Genomic DNA, 19849 nt, shown 5'->3' with positions numbered 1-19849 from the left:
CACCATTCAATGCTAGCTGAGAAAATTCTATTCATAATTGTAGTGGTAGATTCTCCTCTACACTAAACAGGCCACAATCTCAACTTTGTCACAAGATTAGCTACATTGTTCTTGATTATTTCTATAGATTTGATAAAAGCTTTACATGAGTCTTGCCAACTTCAAATTCTAACACTATGCAGGCTCACATTGCTCACACTAGTCAAGGTGGAGATGGAAGTTGGTATCCTGATTCTGGTATAAAAATCATTGCACTGTAAACCATCACAACATCATGAATAGTTTTCAATATGGTGGATTAGAACGTCTTTATGTTGGTAATGACTCAGGTCTGCCAAGTAAGCACACTGATACAATGAAAATACGCTACGTGTATACATGTATACATAGTGACAGTCTCAGTTGGCATTTAACAGTCAAATTTAAGAGATGTCTAAGATTTGTAAACAGAAGTTAAGTTAAGGAGATTTTGCCCAATAAAATAAAATAAAATATTAAATGTATAGCGATTAAAGCATACAAGGTTTTCTTTCAAAAAAAAATATACGGAGTTTGACTGTAAATTTCTCATAATATTAATAAACTTTGGTTAAAAAAAGGACTAATCAAGATTTTTAACTTGACATGTACCAAATTATGCTCTTAAACTTTTCATGCCGTTAAAAATTCTCCAAAACTATTGATTTAAGAATTTTTGTCTAATTTTATTAACGGAAGCCTAATATTGTTGAAAATTCAGAGAGTATGATTTGGTATATGTCAAATTTCAGAGACACGAATTTGGTAGATATTAAAGTTTAAGAGCACGATTTAATATAGGCAATCACCGCGTTAGTAAAAGTGAACGAAATTAAACACAAGTCTTTAAATACAATAATTCTAATAGTTTTAGAAAAAATGGCATCATTTTCATTTTTGAGTATTTAGTGTGTTTGTAAATATTTAACCCAAAAGAAAAATGTTAGAGAAGAGAGGAGTTTAAAATCGAGATCAGTGGAAAGGCAGAGCAGAAACTAAGAAGGAATTTCTTTACTTGCTTCTGACGATATCATATCAACCATGAGCGATGGAGAAGATGCACTCCGACGTCGTACTGTCATTACCGACTATCGCAAGAAACTCCTTCAGCAGAGAGAGCTCGAGTCTAGAGTTCGACACGGTTTTTTTTTTCTCTCTTCCCACTCTTTTAACCCTAATCATAATTTTCATCTCTGATTGTTAGGGTTTCAGAATTTCATTTCTTGTTTTTTTTTTTTTTTTTGGTTTAAACCTGAAGTTAAAAACTAAGCTCACAGTACCTTAGCACATTTCATCTTGAAACAGAAGCAAAGATTTGGAGTTTAAGAGTTGATTTGTGCCTGTTTTATCTACAGTTTATCACTTATTTTGTGAAGGTCTTTTTAGTGCTCAATTCTTTATGCTCATTGCTCATTGATCAATTTTGAACTGAGAAAGCTTCTAATAGATGTAAAATTGTAATTGGTTTCTTACAGTGAGGGATAGTTTAAGAAGTTCAAAGAAAGAGTTTAACAAAACAGAAGATGATTTGAAGTCTCTTCAAAGTGTTGGGCAGATTATTGGAGAAGTCCTCAGGCCTCTCAACAATGAACGATGTAATTGCTCTTTGACATTTCTCCTTTAAACTAGGACTGGAAATTTATCCATAATTTTCAAAATCAAAACAAGATCGCATTTAATAGATGTATGAATGTTAGTTTTTCATTGTATACTGCTCTGTAATTGTTTGTAAAATTTCAGTGATTGTGAAAGCAAGCAGTGGACCTAGGTATGTCGTTGGCTGTCGCACCAAAGTAGATAAGGAAAAGCTTACTTCTGGCACAAGGGTGGTTCTTGACATGACAACACTCACAATAATGCGAGCTCTTCCACGCGAAGTAAGCTTTGATATATTATATGCATACTTCAAGTTAGAAGGGTACACATAATGGTTTATAGATGACTCAACCACTTCAGTTTTAGTTCTCATGTGGAAACTGATGCCTAATGTTTTTTTTTTCCTTTCTTTCCAAAACTTGAGTTAACAGGTTGACCCAGTTGTTTATAATATGCTTCATGAAGACCCCGGCAATGTTAGTTATTCTGCTGTGGGTGGTTTATCTGATCAAATTAGAGAATTGAGAGAATCTATTGAGTTACCTCTCATGAATCCAGAACTCTTCCTGAGAGTTGGGATCAAACCTCCCAAGGTTTTATCCTATTCCCTCTTGTTGGTTTACATGAATACTGTACCATATGAATTGACCCTGTTCGTTAAAGTGATTCTTCTATACTAATCAACTTTCTTCCATTGTTTACTTTTCAAAGGGTGTTCTTTTGTATGGCCCTCCTGGTACTGGTAAAACTTTGCTAGCAAGAGCAATTGCAAGTAACATTGACGCCAACTTTTTAAAGGTATAAATATATTTTTAATTATTGGGTGCTTAATGTGCTTTAGTATTTTAAGGCTTTGGTCTAAAATGCATAGTTTCACTGTTGCTTTTATCAACAATAGGTTGTTTCAAGTGCTATAATTGATAAGTACATTGGAGAAAGTGCTCGTTTGATACGTGAAATGTTTGGATATGCCCGTGATCACCAGGTAAGATCTCTTGCTGTTATTTCTATATTTCTTTTCCTTTAATTTACAGCTCTTTTCATTGTTTAACTTTCATTATTTGCTTCTTTCATTAAAGCCCTGCATTATATTCATGGATGAAATTGATGCCATTGGTGGGCGTCGTTTTAGTGAGGGAACAAGTGCTGATCGTGAGATTCAGAGGACACTGATGGAGTTACTTAATCAGCTTGACGGATTTGACCAGCTTGGAAAGGTATGAATTTAACATCGAGTCTTATGGAATCCAAGGCTCTTCTTACACATATGGAATAAGCACCCCAGCCAATCTTTTGAATAGAAGTTTGGTTTTTTGTTAACCCAACCTTTAGGAACCATAATTTGAGTTATGATTGAAGAAACTTCAGGTGACTTACTCACAGCTTAGATTTCAGGCAGGAGACTTTTGTATTTGTAATCATAGGAATCTAATGGCTCAAATAGATGACTCAGCATGCCCCAGTAACATTGTTCAATAGTCATGGAATGTGGTGGATGAGTATTCTGTTGGTTTGGTTATGTCAATTGTCACCTACAATATTATATGCGTTTCTTAGAGAGAAACCTTAGAAATGTTTGCAGATCCTTTTCATGTCTGTTTTAGGAAAGGTTTGTGTACTATATCTTTATTATAAAGTTTTTTTAACAAGTTGTTGTTTAGTAAATAAAATAAAATACATATGGTCTCTTTTTGTTTCTTGTACAGGTTAAAATAATAATGGCAACAAATCGACCAGATGTTCTAGATCCTGCCCTTCTTCGCCCAGGTCGACTGGATAGGAAGATAGAGATTCCCTTACCAAATGAGCAATCAAGAATGGAAATCCTTAAGATTCATGCTGCTGGTATAGCCAAACATGGTGAAATTGATTATGAAGCTGTGGTAAAGCTTGCAGAGGTTAGTGTCCAATACATATATATGTGTGCGACCTATATTTATATTTTTGGTATTGTCACATCTTTATATGTATGCTATGTGGTTTCTATAGGGCTTTAATGGGGCTGATCTCCGAAATATTTGCACTGAGGCGGGAATGTCAGCAATCCGTGTAGAGCGGGACTATGTCATTCATGAAGATTTCATGAAGGTAAAAGTTTTCCCAGTAGAAATTTTGCTGAATCTGTTGAGAAAATAAACGTTCTGGGAATAAAAAAAAGGGTTATTCCTTTATGTGCCAATTGTTATGTAAATTATACCCATGTGAAATAATTTTGAAGACTTATTCATAAATTCATTATATACACTGCAAATTACCAGGCTGTACGGAAGCTAAATGAAGCGAAGAAACTCGAATCAAGTTCACATTACAATGCAGATTTCGGAAAAGAGTAATGTCCTGTTCTCGGTCATGGATGTTTTAGGCAAGAGCATTTTAGTCTATGTTTACAGGAGTGTTACTAAGTTCTTTGAAGAAATGGATCACTGGATTTTGGAGATGTTGGTTGTATTACCACATTGTGATTCTGTATGCAATAATACTGTAGTAACTAAATCATATACTCGATGGTCAACCTTTTTTTAGCAAGGAACACACAAAGTTAAATTTTAATTTTTGAATGCTACCCAGAATATGGCTTCATGAAGTAGTCAAACTAACAACAGCAGAATTCAGTTCAACATAGTAATATTAATAAAAGTTGATTCCAGATAAAATTTATTTGTTGCTCAAGCTACTCTTCTACTGATTATATATGCTTGTACTTTCAGGCATGTTTTGTGTTTGTGGACGACCTTCTTTTCAGTTTATATTTGACCATTCTTACAATCTTGAAGAACCAGAATGCGCTGAGGAGCAGCAATCCCACTGCCATGGCCTGGATAAAATAGATAACATAAGCATTATGTTATTTAGATTCCAGATGAATTAATTAGTAACTTCTCCTAGTTCTAATTCTTTTAGTAGCAGTGTCTTAGGAAACCCTTTTACCTGTATGACAAGAGGATTGTTTGCCACAACAGTTACGCAAGTTACATAAGATCCTAGTACCATCCTTGCAACTGAAAATACTACTGCAAAAGAAATCTAATAACAATAATTCAAAGGAACAGACACGCAACAATGTTAGAAGATTTTCATATCAAAGGAATATAATAGGACAAGTCTATTCGACTAGGACGTACATCAGCAGCCAAGTTTAAGTCAGTATCTTTGTAACCTAATTCTTTAACGAGTTCTCTTAAGTGTAGAAAAGGAGTAGAGAGTTCAGATACCCACAGTGCTGCCACCAATTCTGAACCACTCTGAAAAGAAAGAAAGAAAAAAATGTAACATATTTTGAGGTAAATAAAAGAAAATTATAACATATTTTCCATTGTTTACCTTTCCATAGGCAAGACCTGCGCCGATTCCAACAATGCTAACCAAATGGTGAATGGTATTATCAAGACTAAATTGTTTATCAAATTGACAACAAATCAGATCGTATATGAGATAAGAGAGGGTCACAGCTAATGTTGTCACCTGTTTAATTCATGGCTACAAACATGTAAGCTCTTCTTCTCCACCCAATATACACACATGTCTGTATATTTGTATAGCTATATTTATATCTAAATTTATACATTTTTGGTGAGTTTACAATAACCCCATGAAACATCATTGCTTTGGGCATTGATTATTTAAGGTAATACCTGTTTAGAAGAAGAATTTGAAGCCACAGGACAAACAGGGCAGTTCCAATCTTCAACAGACAGTGAAGCTAAAATCACAGCTAGAATTGCATGCATTGAAGAAACAAGTCGATTGCAGAATCCAAAAGAACGGTTTGGTAAAATATTTCTTATTAACATAAATGATATTGACCATGAAATAACTCCCACCATAACCACATTCTTTACTTGATCCTCCATTTTTTTTTTCTTTTACCTTGAGAGAATTATCACAGATTAACAACAGTTCTTTTTTAATTTATTTTTTCTTCATGAAAGTTGAAAATATAAAGAAAAATTATGAGTTGGGTATTAAAGAATTTCAGAAAAAGTTGGTCCTCTCATAATGCAATCTCAACTATACTTCATATTGAATTAATTATCTCGGTTGAGTTTAGGTAAGAAGTTGGTGATCTATTATATCAACTTCCGTAGACAAAATTTATAGTTCAATATTTATTATTTATTAATTGCACTGCACCAATATTTATAGCCCTTTAATGAAATGAAAAGTCGAGACAACGAGTCAATAAAAGTATTATTTTTGGTAAAATTACTATACTTTTATATATTATAGTTTTTTTTTTTTTTAATATCTTTACGATATTTTATAAATATAATAAAAAAATAATAGGAGTACAATGTAAAAACATTAATGGATTATTATATTTTCTGTAAATAATATTTTATAAACTGTAAAAATATTTAAAATTTCATATAATCATATTTTTATATTTTTAATATATTTCTGAAATAATTCTGTTTTTCTCTTCTTCATTAAAATTCATTCCATAAATCATTTTTATGCTTCGTTTTTTTGCTACAAAAAATAAATAAACAATAAGTGCTTCTCCAACAGAAGATAATATTACACAACACAAGGTTTATATTTTTAAGCAACTTTTTCAGGATTTGTTGTTCTCTGTTTCAATTTATAAGTAATCATTCTTGCAATCTTGTAGAACCAAAAGGCGCTCACCAGCTGTAGTCCTACGGCCATGACCTGGACCAATGTACACACCAATATCAGACGTTTGGTTACTAACTTGTAACTTTTATTAATATCAAAAGTGTCTCTCATTAAATATATAAGAATATTTGAATTTGTCCATGACGTCAACATATTGTTACCTACTTTTTTTTTTAGGCGGGTCCTAAATTTTAGTGAGTCACGACAAAAAAAAATTAAGTTTTTATTTAGAAAAAAAAATATATTATTTTTAATATACATGTGTGTTAACATGCATATGAAATTTTTTTGATGCACACCTTAAAAGGGAAATTTGATTTTCTATACTTAGAAAATCAAAATTTTTTTTCCCTAAACCAAAAATTTAAAACCTAAAAAAACTATTCCTTTTTTTTCAAAACCCCAAAAATACCCCCCTCACAATATTCTCTCTCTCTGCATCATCTCTCTCTCCCTCTATCTCACCCCAACCGCCCACCCTCACCCGAACCACCCTCACCCACCCACGTCAACCCCAACGCCGATCACCACCCTCACCCCCGTCGACCACGACCCCAACCCCTCCGACCCCAACCCCAACCTGAAAGAGCAACCCCAGTCTCTGAAACTTTTTTTTTTTCCTGCGATTTGAGAGAGGGAAGAAGACAGAGGTCCGATGGTCGGACCCATCGGACCCCCAAGGTCCGACCGTCTTTTAATTTTTTTTTTTTTCTGCGATTTTGGAGAGAGAGGAAGAAAGAGGTCCGATGGTCGGACCTTCGGGTCCGATGGGTCCGACCATCGGACCCATCGGACCCGAAGGTCCGACCGGCTTTTAATTTTTTTTTTTTCCTGCGATTTGAGAGAGAGGGGAAGAGAGAGGTCCGATGGGTCCGATTGGTCGGACCCCATCGGACCCCATGGTCCGACCATCGGACCTGGGGTGTGGGATTCTTGGGACCGGCTAGATAGAGAGAGAAAGAGAGATAGTTTTAGTTTGGGGGTATTTTTGGGGTTTTGAAAAAAAAGGTATAGTTTTTTTAGGGTTTAAATTATTGGTTTAGAAATCAAATTTTTTGATTTTCTAAGTATAGAAAATCAAATTTCCCCCTTAAAATGGCTACTATTGTAAGGAGCCACGTTTTTTTTTTTTTTTTGTTTTTGGCACTCATACAAAAAAATTGATTTAAATTTGATTTCGATACTATATATTATTTAAAATTTACTTTACTAAATGGAATGTTTACTAATAGTAAGTCATCATATGAAAAAGGGTAAATAGTGTTATAAGTTCCCAAAGTTTCAAGTTTGTAAGTGGCATAATGCCAATGTTTATTTTTAGCGGTGTAAGTACCAATGTTTATAAAACTGTAATTTTTCTCTAATTTCGTCAGTACAAACTCTGTTATTTTCTTAAATAGGCCACATATAAGGTTCAGATTCTAGATCATTGGGTATAGACAAAAATATGTAGTATCAGTTACTTCCAAATGTTCCTGTAATAAATTCAAAACGGAGTCTGTACTGACAAAATTGGAGGAAAATTACAGTTTTACAAACATTGGGTACTTATGCCGCTAAAAATAAACATTGGGTACTTATGCCGCTAAAAATAAATATTGGGTACTTATGCCGCTAAAAATAAACATTGGGTTTATACCACTTACAAACTTAAAATTTTGAGTACTTATGCTGCTATTTACCTTATGAAAAAAGATGATTTATAATTTTTTTTTTTGAAGTACCAAATTTTTCTTTAAAAAACGACTATAATAATGATGTTTTAAGGACTTGTAACGAAATTCACCTTATAATTTATAATTTATGTACATGAATTGAAAGTTTTAGAGTTTTACTAGAAAGTGAGGGAAATTTTATAAGGCACCTCTAAAATAAAGTGTATCGATGTATTATTTTTATTTTTTTAATATGATAGTTTACAATATAGTTATTTAAAACCTCCTACAAATTTTCGAAAAATTCAAAAAAGTTTAACTCGCCAAAAATAAGGTTCAAACAGTCAATTCAAATGCACTTATATATATATATATATTTTTTTTTTTTTTTTCATTTCATATACTTGTAAAATAGACTGTTTGAATCTATTCTAATTTTCCCAAAACTTTGTAAGTTATCTTAAATAATTATGATATACACATCATGATATAAAAAAAAAAATTAAGATCACAACTATTCAAAAATTAAAAACATGAAAAGAATGTATCAATGCACCAAGTTGTGGAGGTGCACCATAAAAGCACCCAAAAGTTTATAGTTTATGTTATAGAATTTACAATCTTTTAAAATAAAAGAAAATAAATTAAAATTTTATAAGAAAATTGTATGGTGCACTTTTTATTTGTTTCGACATCTAAGAGAATTTTTTAGTTTATTTTTTTTAAATGATCGTGCACGTTGTAGTTATTTAAAATATCTTGTGAAATTTTAAAAAATTCAAAAAAAAAAAATTTAACATACTGAAAATAGAGTTCAAATAATCAGTTACACACGTGACTTTTTTATTTTATATACCTATAAAATACGCTATTTAAATACTATACTTTTTATATTATAAATTAGTCTGAATTAATTCATTGTTGGATGTGTTTAAAAAAGATGAGTTTGTAGGTGATACAAACCAATATATTAAAGAATAATGAATAAAATTGGATTAAAAGATTTTGTTAAGAAATGGATGGATGGGAGTGAATTGTACACTCAATTATATAATTTATATATTACCTGTATGATAAGAGGATTTTTTGAGGTAAGAGTGACGTAAGCGAGATAGGGCCCACCTACCATCCTGGCAATTGTGAATATGACCGCAAACGATATCTAAAGAAACAAACCAGTATCACAACTACATATAGTTCCATGTCAAAATCAAAATAAAAACTTTTACTCTTTTTCTTTTTAATTAAGTGTACGGTTTTAGATATATATATTAGAATATTTTATTTATGGAAATTATTTTCTAATTAAGGAAATGATTTTCTATTTAAGGAAATAAATAAATAATTGATTTTCTGATAAATGAATATTTTATATTCATTGAATCTGAACAAAATCAATTATGTAATATTCTATATATGGTCAGATTTCTATATTCATTACCTGATTTGATTTCCTGAATTAATTGTCAAAATATTCTGACAATTAATGTGGCGCAGATACTGATGGAGTATCTCACCTATAAATATAGGGTCTCGGTCCCCGAGCTCCTCACTCATTCTGTTTATAACAGCAAATTCCATCTAAAGAGAGTTGAGAGAGCGAGGAAGCCCGATTACCCACATTAATGGTTTCTTTTGCAGATCAAAGCTTATGTGGGTTTGAAGCTCAAGATTCAATGGCTGGAGGTATTTCGATCCTTAAGTTATATAGTGTATATGTTTATTTATTCTGCATGTTATATACACATACATATATTTTATATTATACATATAAATGTCTAACAGTTGGTATCAGAGCGGATTATATATCTTTGCCTTGATTTATTTTGAGTTTTATATATATACATACATTTACGGGATTCTTTATTTATAATATAATATATATTTTATATATATATATATACTTTCATATTATATAATCCCGATTATATATATATTCATACTCAATTTATTTTTATATATATTCATTCATATTTATATATATACATTCATATATTCATACATATATTCATATACATATATACCTTTCATATATATATATTTATTATATGGTTATATATATATATATATACAAAATCATCATTTTGAGAGTTCGTATATATATATGGTATATATATGTATTTATGTATATATGTTTATATATAATTATTATGAATTTGTAATTTTATTGTTTGTCATTCATTTGAATACTTCATTATTTCTATTTCTGTATTTAAACAATTAAATTACTGTATATAATTATATATGTATATATATATTCACGTGTTTGCGTGTTTTTGGGATGGTGGGTTCAAAAGTTTATTTATTTTCTTTGAATCTTTGACGCGTTTTTCAATATTAATAGCCTTATCATTTTCATATGATGTTATATATTTAATCTATGCATAAAAAAGTTTTGAAAACCATCAAAGTCTGGAAAATTTTTTGAAGGGCAGGCCATTTTTTATTGAAATTAAAGTCCAATTTTTACATGTTTAATTGCCTAAGCAGGCATGAATCTCTTTATTTATGCATGGAGATTCAAATGGGAGTGATTCCATGAATTTTTATCGTCGGAATTCGTTTTCCTGTTCGGGTTTGGGTCGGGGCAGTTTTTTCAAAAAAAAAAAAATGGGAAAATTCCAAATTTTTATAAATTTTTATTTATTTGGAATATTAATTATTTTCCTATTTTGTGTTAATTTAGTCAATAAATTACATTCATTCCATTTCCATTTTTAATTTAATACATATATTTAGAATTAATATGTACTATTTAGTATAAATTGAAAATGGAAATTTGTTTTAAATTGGTAATTAATTACATGATTTATTTAGGCATGTAATAATTGTGCATTTAATTATTTATTACCAAATATTATGTAATTTATTGTTTAAATTAATAAAAGTTGAAAAATCTGCCATTAAGTATATTTTTTAATTTTGCATTTAATTCATATCATATAATTAATTGTACTAATTTGTATATTTACCTTATTTATACAATTTATTATTAGTACAAATATTTAAGATATTATATGGTCATAAATGCATAATTAATTATATATTATGGAATTAAGCATTTAATTTATTATCATACAATAATTGTATTAATTTGTATTTATTTGGCAAACTTATTTTTAATACAATTAATTTTGATTTGTATGATTTAAATGCTATACATAAATTTCTTTTATAGTGCTAGATATATTTAGAAATATTGAAACATTAAGATAGGTTGAATATTTTATATAGCACATTAAGTTTCATAAAATTATTCATAAAATATTCATAAAACTTCCTAAAATGAATAAAATATGAATAAAATGTAAGTAATTTTGTGGTTTGACATAAGAAAACATGAACTTGGGACAAATGCTCATATCTAGAACGGTTTTTAATGATCTTCGGACGACCACACTAGGAACACTAATCTCGATGATTATCTATTATGTTAATAACGAAATTACTTTTAGGTAGGCTTGATACCTAATGTCAAAATGAAAATATAATTTTATATAATTAGGGAGTAGCCACAGCATCCTTATTTGTATAAAATTATATATTAATTAAAATTCACCTTAATGGACATAACTTGTAATTAATTATATAGGTATAATAATTTTACCCCACAGGGATTTTATTATATTTGTATAATTAATTAGGATAATATGTTAAATTAAGTTCTCTTAATTTACCCCACAGGGAGTTATGGGGATTTAATTTAATAGTGTTATCACAAATTTAATTAAAGATAGATAATAAACCTTCATTTCCAAAACTAATTGTTTAATTAAATCTATCATAAAGTTCATATAATTTTATTAAATTTAAAATTTAGCCCACATGCAATTTTGAATTTAGTAAAATTTTAATCTTCGATTTATACTTTGGTGTCTAGTGAACCACATAATTTTATATAATTAGGGAGTAGCCACAGCATCCTTAATTATATAAAATTATATATATTAAGTGGATTAAGATCACATAATGACATGAATTATGTGAACATAATAATCTTACCCTACAGGGATTTTATTATATTCACATGATTAATATGTTAAATTAAATTCTCTTAATTTATCCCACAGGAAATTATGTAGATTTAATTTAATAATTTTATCATAAAGTATAAAATTTTGAAACATTTATAAATAATTAAGTGTTTCATACCTTTCATTGAGATAGAAATATTAAACTTTAAGTTTTTCATAAATTGTGTAAATCTATCATAATCTACATCTAAATCTAATCTTATTAAATTAAAAATTTAGCCCACAGGCAATTTTTGTTTAATAAGATTTCATATGTAAGCATGTTTATTCATTGGTAAAAACATGATTCATTTAAACCTCAAAACTATATATGTAATTTTATTACATCACTATTCATAAATTTCTTCCATACCAGTAGAAATTTCCAAAAATTTATTCTGATTACTTAATCTAAAATGTACGATTTCTATCGTATAATTAAGAAAAATAAATCACACTTTATTATCACCAATAAATTTTAATTTATTGTGTATGAATTCATTCTAATATAGTTAATGTGATTATTAACACATAGTGGATTATTTTAGATTGTTATTCCACATTCATAATTTCTTGCAAGGTTTACAAATAAACCTAAGAAAGTCGATGCATGTGAGCAAATCTTATCCACGAGACAAGATAAGTTCTCACATTTAGAAGTTTAAGGAACAAGCAATATAGTAGTGACTTTGTTTTAAAATTGGCAAAGACCTTTATGTTCCAAGATTCTATTGAAACTTGATTTAGACACATTTAGAGGTCTTTACTACAAATGATGTCACTCATAAAGATATGCAAGTTCAATCTGACAATAAAAAATGTGTTATTAATAAGAATTTTTCTACATTATAGCACCAAAAATTATGGAACATATCTCCATAAATAGAATAAATGTTAGTAAATGGTGGGGATCTTCATTACACTTGATTTTACTAACTTTATTTAGAACTTGTGTGAATTTCATTAAGAATATGTATTCCAACAAGTCAAAATCGGTACATACTAGAATTCTATCATATTAGAAATCATACAAGTAAATTAATTTTGAAGACATGGACTCAAATTTTGCATCTCTTTTTTAATGATTACTCACATAAATAATTTTTCTACAAAAGTATAGATTTATATGTTTCAAAGACATTTAAATCTTAAGTAGAGAAATGGTGCATTTTGCATATTAAGATAGTGAGATCAAATATAAAATGGAGAATACTACATTAAAATTCGTGAGTATGGATAAACTCGATCTATTTGCAAAGTTTCTTTAAAAGCATGGGTTCATTGCCCGATACATATGCTGGTACACCTAAATTATAGTGTGTAACAGATTTAAGAAACTAAGCATTTTTTGGACATGGGGTGGAGCCTACATAGCAAACTCCAATCTTTCCTAAATCTTTGTCTATTGATACTCAACAATGGGGTGTACATATCGAATCGTGTTCTAACCAAAGTTGTTTCTCAAACATATTTTGAGTTGTGATAAGGTTGAAAACCGACTTGATGACATGTACACATTTTATAAATACCCATATATAGTTAGAGTACAATTGTCAAAGAAAAGATCTGAGCCACTAAACCATAAATGAGCATATTTCATTTGAAAAGCTATAAGGTTTAAGGGTTACATATTTTATTATCCATCTCACAACACTAGAATTGTGGAATTAAGAATTGACTTGATCAGTGGGAGTGATCAATCTAGGAACCTAGTTTCCGAGAAAGATCATTCATATTTTCTCAAACTTCCACCTCAAGTGTTAGATTAATTATGATTCACAACATCCCTTAAGATTAATGGTTATTGAGAATTCATAACTAATCATTAATAATATACAAGTCATTGGTAAAATTCTAATAAGTTATGTTATTTAGTAATTGCTTACAATTTCTAAAATAACATGTTATTGAACCATTTGCTCTTTTAAGAGTTTGTTGGTCCATCCTTAAGATGACTTATTAGAACAGTAAGATCAATGTTTTCTAGTGATTACATTTTGTACAATAAGAGTTCAACTACAATATTAATTTGAGACACAAATTAAATTATAGAATGATAAAGAATTGAAGTTGTAGTACAATATGCCATGAATGAAGAAATGAATATCTTAAATAGCAATAAAGTTTATCTTTAGTAAAGTTGTCTAATGGGGTGGAGAACATTAATTAAGCATAGGTTTTTTCACCAATAATATTCATTAGGCAACATTGAGAAACATAAAGATATAAAAGAATATTCATTGCTAAGAAGTTCATTTTGAACTAAGAATCAATAACAAATGAAATTTACATTCTCACTTGTTTTTATAAAAGATTCTATTATAGACCTTGGCATTTGTTGCTTGTTTCAATTCATTAATCAATTCCAAACAGTGAACTAGAGAAGAAGGTATACAGCTGCCATAAAGATTTTCCTCTAATAGTGGTGAACATATACAAGCTTAAAGTGTCTACCTATAGATTAAAACAAACATCTCACAAATTGGTATTATATCATCTTTTCTTTAGGTTTGAAAAGAGAATTATGGAAATAATTATATACCAGAAAGTTAGTGGGAGTAATATTTGTTTTATACGTCGACAATATGTTACTTGCAAATGATGATAAAAGTTTTCTATATAAGTTGAAATCATTCATATCTTAAATTATTATTTTGAGATAAGGAATATAAATAATATATATAATTTTAATTAATTAGAGAGTAGCCACAGCATCTCTGATTAAATAATTATGTATTATTCATCAGATATAACTTTTATTTTTAAGTGTGATAAATTCAACTCGAACCAGCATCTGAAAAATGACCTGGAGTGAGAATAAATTAAGAACATTCATTTGCTTCTATTTTAGAAGCCTAATGTATGCCTAAGAGTCTGAATAAGACTTTGCATTACATTTGTTTCAGGATCCTTAAGTAGTATCAAAATAACTAATGTTAAGACCATTTTATTTTTCATACAAAGTGATGAGGTATCTTTAAGATACTAAAAAAAAAAAAATTATATTCATACATATTTTGTTAAGATGAATTGACCATCTGGAAATATAGTTAACCAATTAGATTCTAATGTACATCACTGGTTGTATTGATTCACGTAAATCAATATTTTATTACGTCCTTAAGATTACCAGTAAGTTATATTGTAGAGAATCTTGATTGTTATTTCCACTATAGAAGTCACATTCATTTATTGTTTTGAGGATACATCTCGTATGATGTATTATAGAGTTTCATAGTAGGCACAGAGTTCGACTGATTACTTTCATTAGGCCATTAAGAAAATTTTGCGATAAATTCAGCTATAATATTTATGGCTAATAACTCTAAGAGTACTGGTCGAAGCTAGCATATCGACATTAAGTATTTAGTCATAAAAAGGCATGATAAGTGGTCATTAATCACGCAAATTGAATTGGGTGATCGCATAGATCCTTGACTAAAGGCATGCCGCAACACAAATTCAAGGATCATAAAGTAAATATGGGATTCAGTTAACCCATATGCAGTTTTTTTATTTCTACAACCAAAAATTATTTAATGAAACTCTAATTTCGATATTTTCTCATATTTATGTGCACCTTAATTTCATCTGAGAAAATTATCGTAAGAGGACCTGAATAAACATAAGGGTTAGGGTTTATTCACTTAAGTACATTGCCACATAAAGTACATTGTTATATAATAAATATATCGTAATACATGGAAGATAATACTCGACTTATAATGAGGACATGTCGCTATGATTCGTATGTTTATTATATAATGAGGAACGTTGAGTTTGAATATTTTAGTTTAAATGCTGACCAAGTGGGAGAATATTAGAATATTTTATTTATGGAAATTATTTTCTAATTAAGGAAATGATTTTCTATTTAAGGAAATAAATAAATAATTGATTTTCTGATAAATGAATATTTTATATTCATTGAATCTGAACAAAATCAATTATGTAATATTCTATATATGGTCAGATTTCTATATTCATTACTCAATTTGATTTGTCGAATTAATTGTCAAAATATTCTGACAATTAATGTAAGGCGCAATCGATGGAGTATCTCACCTATAAATATAGGGTCTCGGTCCCCGAGCTCCTCACTCATTCTGTTTATAACAGCAAATTCCATCTAAAGAGAGTTGAGAGAGCGAGGAAGCCCGATTACCCACATTAATGGTTTCTTTTGCAGATCAAAGCTTATGTGGGTTTGAAGCTCAAGATTCAATGGCTGGAGGTATTTCGATCCTTAAGTTATATAGTGTATATGTTTATTTATTCTGCATGTTATATACACATACATATATTTTATATTATACATATAAATGTCTAACAATATATACTTATATTTTACATATATGGGGTCTTATTATATTACAACTAATAAATAACTGTAAGAAGAAAAAAAATCAACTACCACCAGCTAACTACTGGTGAAGGGAAAAAGAAGAAGAGTGAAAGCCCTCACAACAGCTGCTTTTATACAAATTTTTCTTAAAATGAAGAAGAAATTGATGAAAAAGTATAAATAATACAATCAAGTCATGTTTTTTAAATAACCTTGTAAACAATGCTATGATACTTTTCTACATGTAATATATAAGTAGTACTTTATTATTATTCTGTTATGTGTTATTATATTAAAGAAAAGTTATTACTTAAATGATATTAAAAAAATAGAAAAATTGATGTATATAAAATAAAATTTAAATAGAATTTTGATAATCTATTTTAAAAAATAAATAAAGAAGCTATTGTGATACTCTAAGAGTACTTCCAAGTGATGAGTTTCTATTTTTTGGTGCTCCAACAAGTGAGCTAAATGGATATATATAATAGCTCACTTCATTTCCTTAGCTACATTTTAGCTATTTTAGCTAAAGTATGAAAGTGAGCTAAATATATTTTAATTATTTATTTATTTCTATTTTTTCTAATAAATATTTGTTTATTTGCTTTGCTTGGTTATTGTTATTTGTAAAGAATAGAAAAATAGTGCCTTTAATTTAATTTAAGGGGGGCAACACTATAGAAACGTTGGTCCACTTCAACCTTCTTAATAGTATCCATTGTGGTTAGTAGTTAAACTCACAAATCACAATCACATACACTCACTTTACATAAGAAATATCGAAAATACACGGCAAAAAATGAATACACTTTATTACAATGTTTGGCTAAGTTTGTTTTTAAGTTTGTTTTTTTTTTTTTTTTGAAGAGAAGCTAGAGTACTTGCCTAGGTTCTATTAAAATCAATTTTTTAGATGCTATTTTTAAACTAAAATAAATTTTAACAGATATAATATACAAATATTTGATAAATAATATTTATTTAACAAAAAAATAAAAGAAAAAAGTATATAATAATTCAAACAAAAATAATAATTTTTTTTGTATTATTTATATTATACGTTTAACTATATAAGTAAATGCATGTTTAGCCAATCATTATGTCATATAAGATAGAAGAAGTAGAGTTTAATGTTTTCATTTTGAATGATATAATGAGAAACTAAGAGTTTTTAAATTATGTATGTAGTACATTAATTCAAAGTTCAACAATTCTAAAAGAAAAAATAATAATAAATTCATTTTAAACTGTCAAAGTTTTCTATGAAAAAAAGAAAATAAGAGTGTAACTGTTGGAAGGTTAAATTTAAAGTTGTAGAAAGGAAAACAGAAGAAATGATATTAATTAATTAATATGTGTGACTATAAAACCAAAATATATGTATAATAAGAAAGTTACGAATATTAGCTTACATCAGCTACTAAATTCAGGTCGGTATTTCTGTATCCAAGTTCTTTGAGTACTTCTCTCAGGTGTAGAAAAGGGCTGGAGATCTCTGTTAACCATAACGCTGCAACCATTTCTGATCCACACTGCATAATAATAATAATAATAATAATAATAATAATAATAATAATAATAATAATAATAATAATAATTAATAGCATATAAATAAATAAATAAATAAATAAATTATAATTTGTAAAGAATAATAAATATATACTTTAGCATAGGCAAGGCCAGCTCCTATTCCAATAATGCTGACCAAATGGTGGACGGAATTGTCAATACTAATCTTTTTGTCAAAGAGACAACAAATCAGATCATATATGAGATAAGAGAGGCTGATTGCTAGTGTTCTCATCTGGGTTTTCAAAATTCAAGCCAAACCAAAACAATTATTAATTAACTGTCAGAAATTGATGAATTATAATAATAATATATAGAGCCCATAAATTAATACTGTGTAATAATAATATTTTATGAGACAATAATATATATTCTTTGTTTTACCTGTTTAGGAGAAGAAGTTGAAGCCATTGGACAAAGTGGACATTTCCAATCTTGAACGGAGAGGGAAGCTAAAGTAACAGCCACAATTGCATGAATAGTAGAAACAAGACGATTAGAGAACTCAAATGAACGATTTGGAAATGTTTTCCTTATCAACACAAAACCTACTGACCATGAAATAACTCCCACCACAACCAGATCTCTTATGCAAATCTCTTCCATATATATATATATATATATATATATATGCTTTCACCAACTAATTAAAGTGAAAAGAAAAAATACCCTTGCCCAACAAAAACAATGTATTTCTTTCTTTCTTTTCCCAAAAGCTAATAGAAGAAGCCTCCTATATATATATATTGAGTTTTGTAAATGAAATCCTAATAAATTAATTACCTACTAAAATAATTAGTATTTTTATATAGAGATAGGTGGATAGATGTGTAATTTGAAAGGCCCAAATCTTGTCACATATGCTTTTGGAAAAAGAAATTGTTGTCACATATGGCTAGCTACTATATTATTATATATATTATAATTATTATGTGTTGGTGGATACGTGGGCTGGGCAAACGATGCCCACTGGCACTGAGTCTCCATAAATGTAGCTGATGATCCTTTTATGCATTAATTCTCAGTTTCTCACGGTTAGATTAATTGCAGGTCAATTAATTCGCAAGTGGATTTATATATTACTGCATCCCCATTCCCCACCACCACTCACTCAAATTTTAACTTATACAATATGTGATGTTTGGACTACACATATAATAAATGTATTTATTTACCCTAAAAACAAGGATGTATATATTTTATGTTACTTTTATTTTTAGAGTAATTTGCTGCGAAATTTTTTCTTGTTTTAATTTTTATACATTTAATCTTTTTATTTTTTTATGGTAAAATTCTTTTATATTAATTTTTTTTTTGTAAATTTAACACGCCAGTTCAATATTACCGTTAAATATCAACTAAATGACCACTGTATACAACTAGTATATATGTAATTGTAACTTTGAAGTCGATAAAGTAGTAATCCTGTTAGTATTTAACGGTAATATCTAACTGAAACTTTAATTTTGTAAAAAAAAAATAAACTTAAGAGAATTTTACCACAATAAAAAAAAAATTAAGTATATAAAAATTAAAACAAATTTTACCCTAAATTTCTCTTTATTTTTACGTGCAGTTTAAAAAGGGTGTGCGTGTAACATTATTTATGAAAGATTAGAGGCCAGTTTGGCACAGTTGTGTTGTGGGAAAAAGAAGCTGTAGCTGTGCTGTGAGAAAAAACTACTGAGTGTTTGGTAAATATAATTTTAAAACAGCTCTGAGAGTTGAAAAAATTGTATATAAGTGTTTGGTAAGCTAAATGATTAAATAGTTGTTAAATATATAATTACTAAAATAGGTATGACATTTGTTATCTAATTTATTTAAATAATTTTATACATATTAATATATTTATAAATATTATTTATTATATTATAAATTATGATAATTTTTTTCTTATAATATTTAATTCTTTTAAATATTTATATAATAAAATAATAAATTAGACTTTTACTAATAATAATAATAATAATAATAATAATAATAATAATAATAATAATAATAATAATAATAATAATAAGATGACTATT

The 19849-nt window shown here is 28.5% G+C and overlaps 3 protein-coding genes across 3 annotated transcripts; 1 reads left to right on the top strand and 2 right to left on the bottom strand.

Annotated features, from left to right (window-relative positions):
* Window positions 1–835: 835 nt before the first annotated feature.
* On the top strand, window positions 836–4268 carry LOC115701199 (26S proteasome regulatory subunit S10B homolog B). The gene is made up of 10 exons (XM_030628926.2): window positions 836–1159; window positions 1494–1613; window positions 1759–1895; window positions 2046–2207; window positions 2326–2412; window positions 2513–2599; window positions 2694–2831; window positions 3321–3512; window positions 3604–3702; window positions 3873–4268. The coding sequence occupies exons 1-10, from the start codon at window positions 1060–1062 to the stop codon at window positions 3945–3947; spliced, it is 1197 nt and encodes a 398-aa protein (XP_030484786.1). The 5' UTR covers window positions 836–1059; the 3' UTR covers window positions 3948–4268.
* LOC115701221 (uncharacterized) lies at window positions 3822–5781 on the bottom strand. The gene is made up of 5 exons (XM_030628958.2): window positions 5247–5781; window positions 4936–5076; window positions 4737–4856; window positions 4543–4638; window positions 3822–4429 (listed from the first exon to the last, which is right to left on the bottom strand). The coding sequence occupies exons 1-5, from the start codon at window positions 5463–5465 to the stop codon at window positions 4319–4321; spliced, it is 687 nt and encodes a 228-aa protein (XP_030484818.1). The 5' UTR covers window positions 5466–5781; the 3' UTR covers window positions 3822–4318.
* A 209-nt stretch (window positions 5782–5990) lies between these two features.
* Window positions 5991–18579, bottom strand: LOC115701207 (uncharacterized). The gene is made up of 6 exons (XM_061105356.1): window positions 18465–18579; window positions 18204–18434; window positions 17914–18054; window positions 17663–17782; window positions 8956–9051; window positions 5991–6267 (listed from the first exon to the last, which is right to left on the bottom strand). Exons 2-6 carry the CDS (start codon window positions 18423–18425, stop codon window positions 6157–6159), a joined length of 690 nt encoding a protein of 229 aa, XP_060961339.1. The 5' UTR covers window positions 18426–18434; window positions 18465–18579; the 3' UTR covers window positions 5991–6156.
* Window positions 18580–19849: the final 1270 nt, after the last annotated feature.

This window comes from Cannabis sativa, chromosome X (assembly GCF_029168945.1).
Source record: "Cannabis sativa cultivar Pink pepper isolate KNU-18-1 chromosome X, ASM2916894v1, whole genome shotgun sequence".
Classification (NCBI taxonomy): Eukaryota; Viridiplantae; Streptophyta; class Magnoliopsida; order Rosales; family Cannabaceae; genus Cannabis; species Cannabis sativa.
This window is presented reverse-complemented; position numbering and strand designations above follow the sequence as displayed.

Coding starts and splice junctions, on each gene's coding strand:
- LOC115701221 (XM_030628958.2), bottom strand. CDS start 5,465: ATGGAGGATCAAGTAAAGAATGTGGTTATGGTGGGAGTTATTTCATGG. Junction 5,077..5,246: donor CAAATTCTTCTTCTAAACAG/GTATTACCTTAA, acceptor TGAATTAAACAG/GTGACAACATTAGCTGTGAC. Junction 4,639..4,736: donor ACTTAAACTTGGCTGCTGAT/GTACGTCCTAGT, acceptor TATTGTTATTAG/ATTTCTTTTGCAGTAGTATT.
- LOC115701199 (XM_030628926.2), top strand. CDS start 1,060: ATGAGCGATGGAGAAGATGCACTCCGACGTCGTACTGTCATTACCGAC. Junction 2,832..3,320: donor GATTTGACCAGCTTGGAAAG/GTATGAATTTAA, acceptor TTTCTTGTACAG/GTTAAAATAATAATGGCAAC. Junction 3,513..3,603: donor CTGTGGTAAAGCTTGCAGAG/GTTAGTGTCCAA, acceptor TGGTTTCTATAG/GGCTTTAATGGGGCTGATCT.
- LOC115701207 (XM_061105356.1), bottom strand. CDS start 18,425: ATGGAAGAGATTTGCATAAGAGATCTGGTTGTGGTGGGAGTTATTTCA. Junction 18,055..18,203: donor CAACTTCTTCTCCTAAACAG/GTAAAACAAAGA, acceptor TTGAAAACCCAG/ATGAGAACACTAGCAATCAG. Junction 6,268..8,955: donor AAAATCCTCTTATCATACAG/GTAATATATAAA, acceptor ACATTGGTCCAG/GTCATGGCCGTAGGACTACA.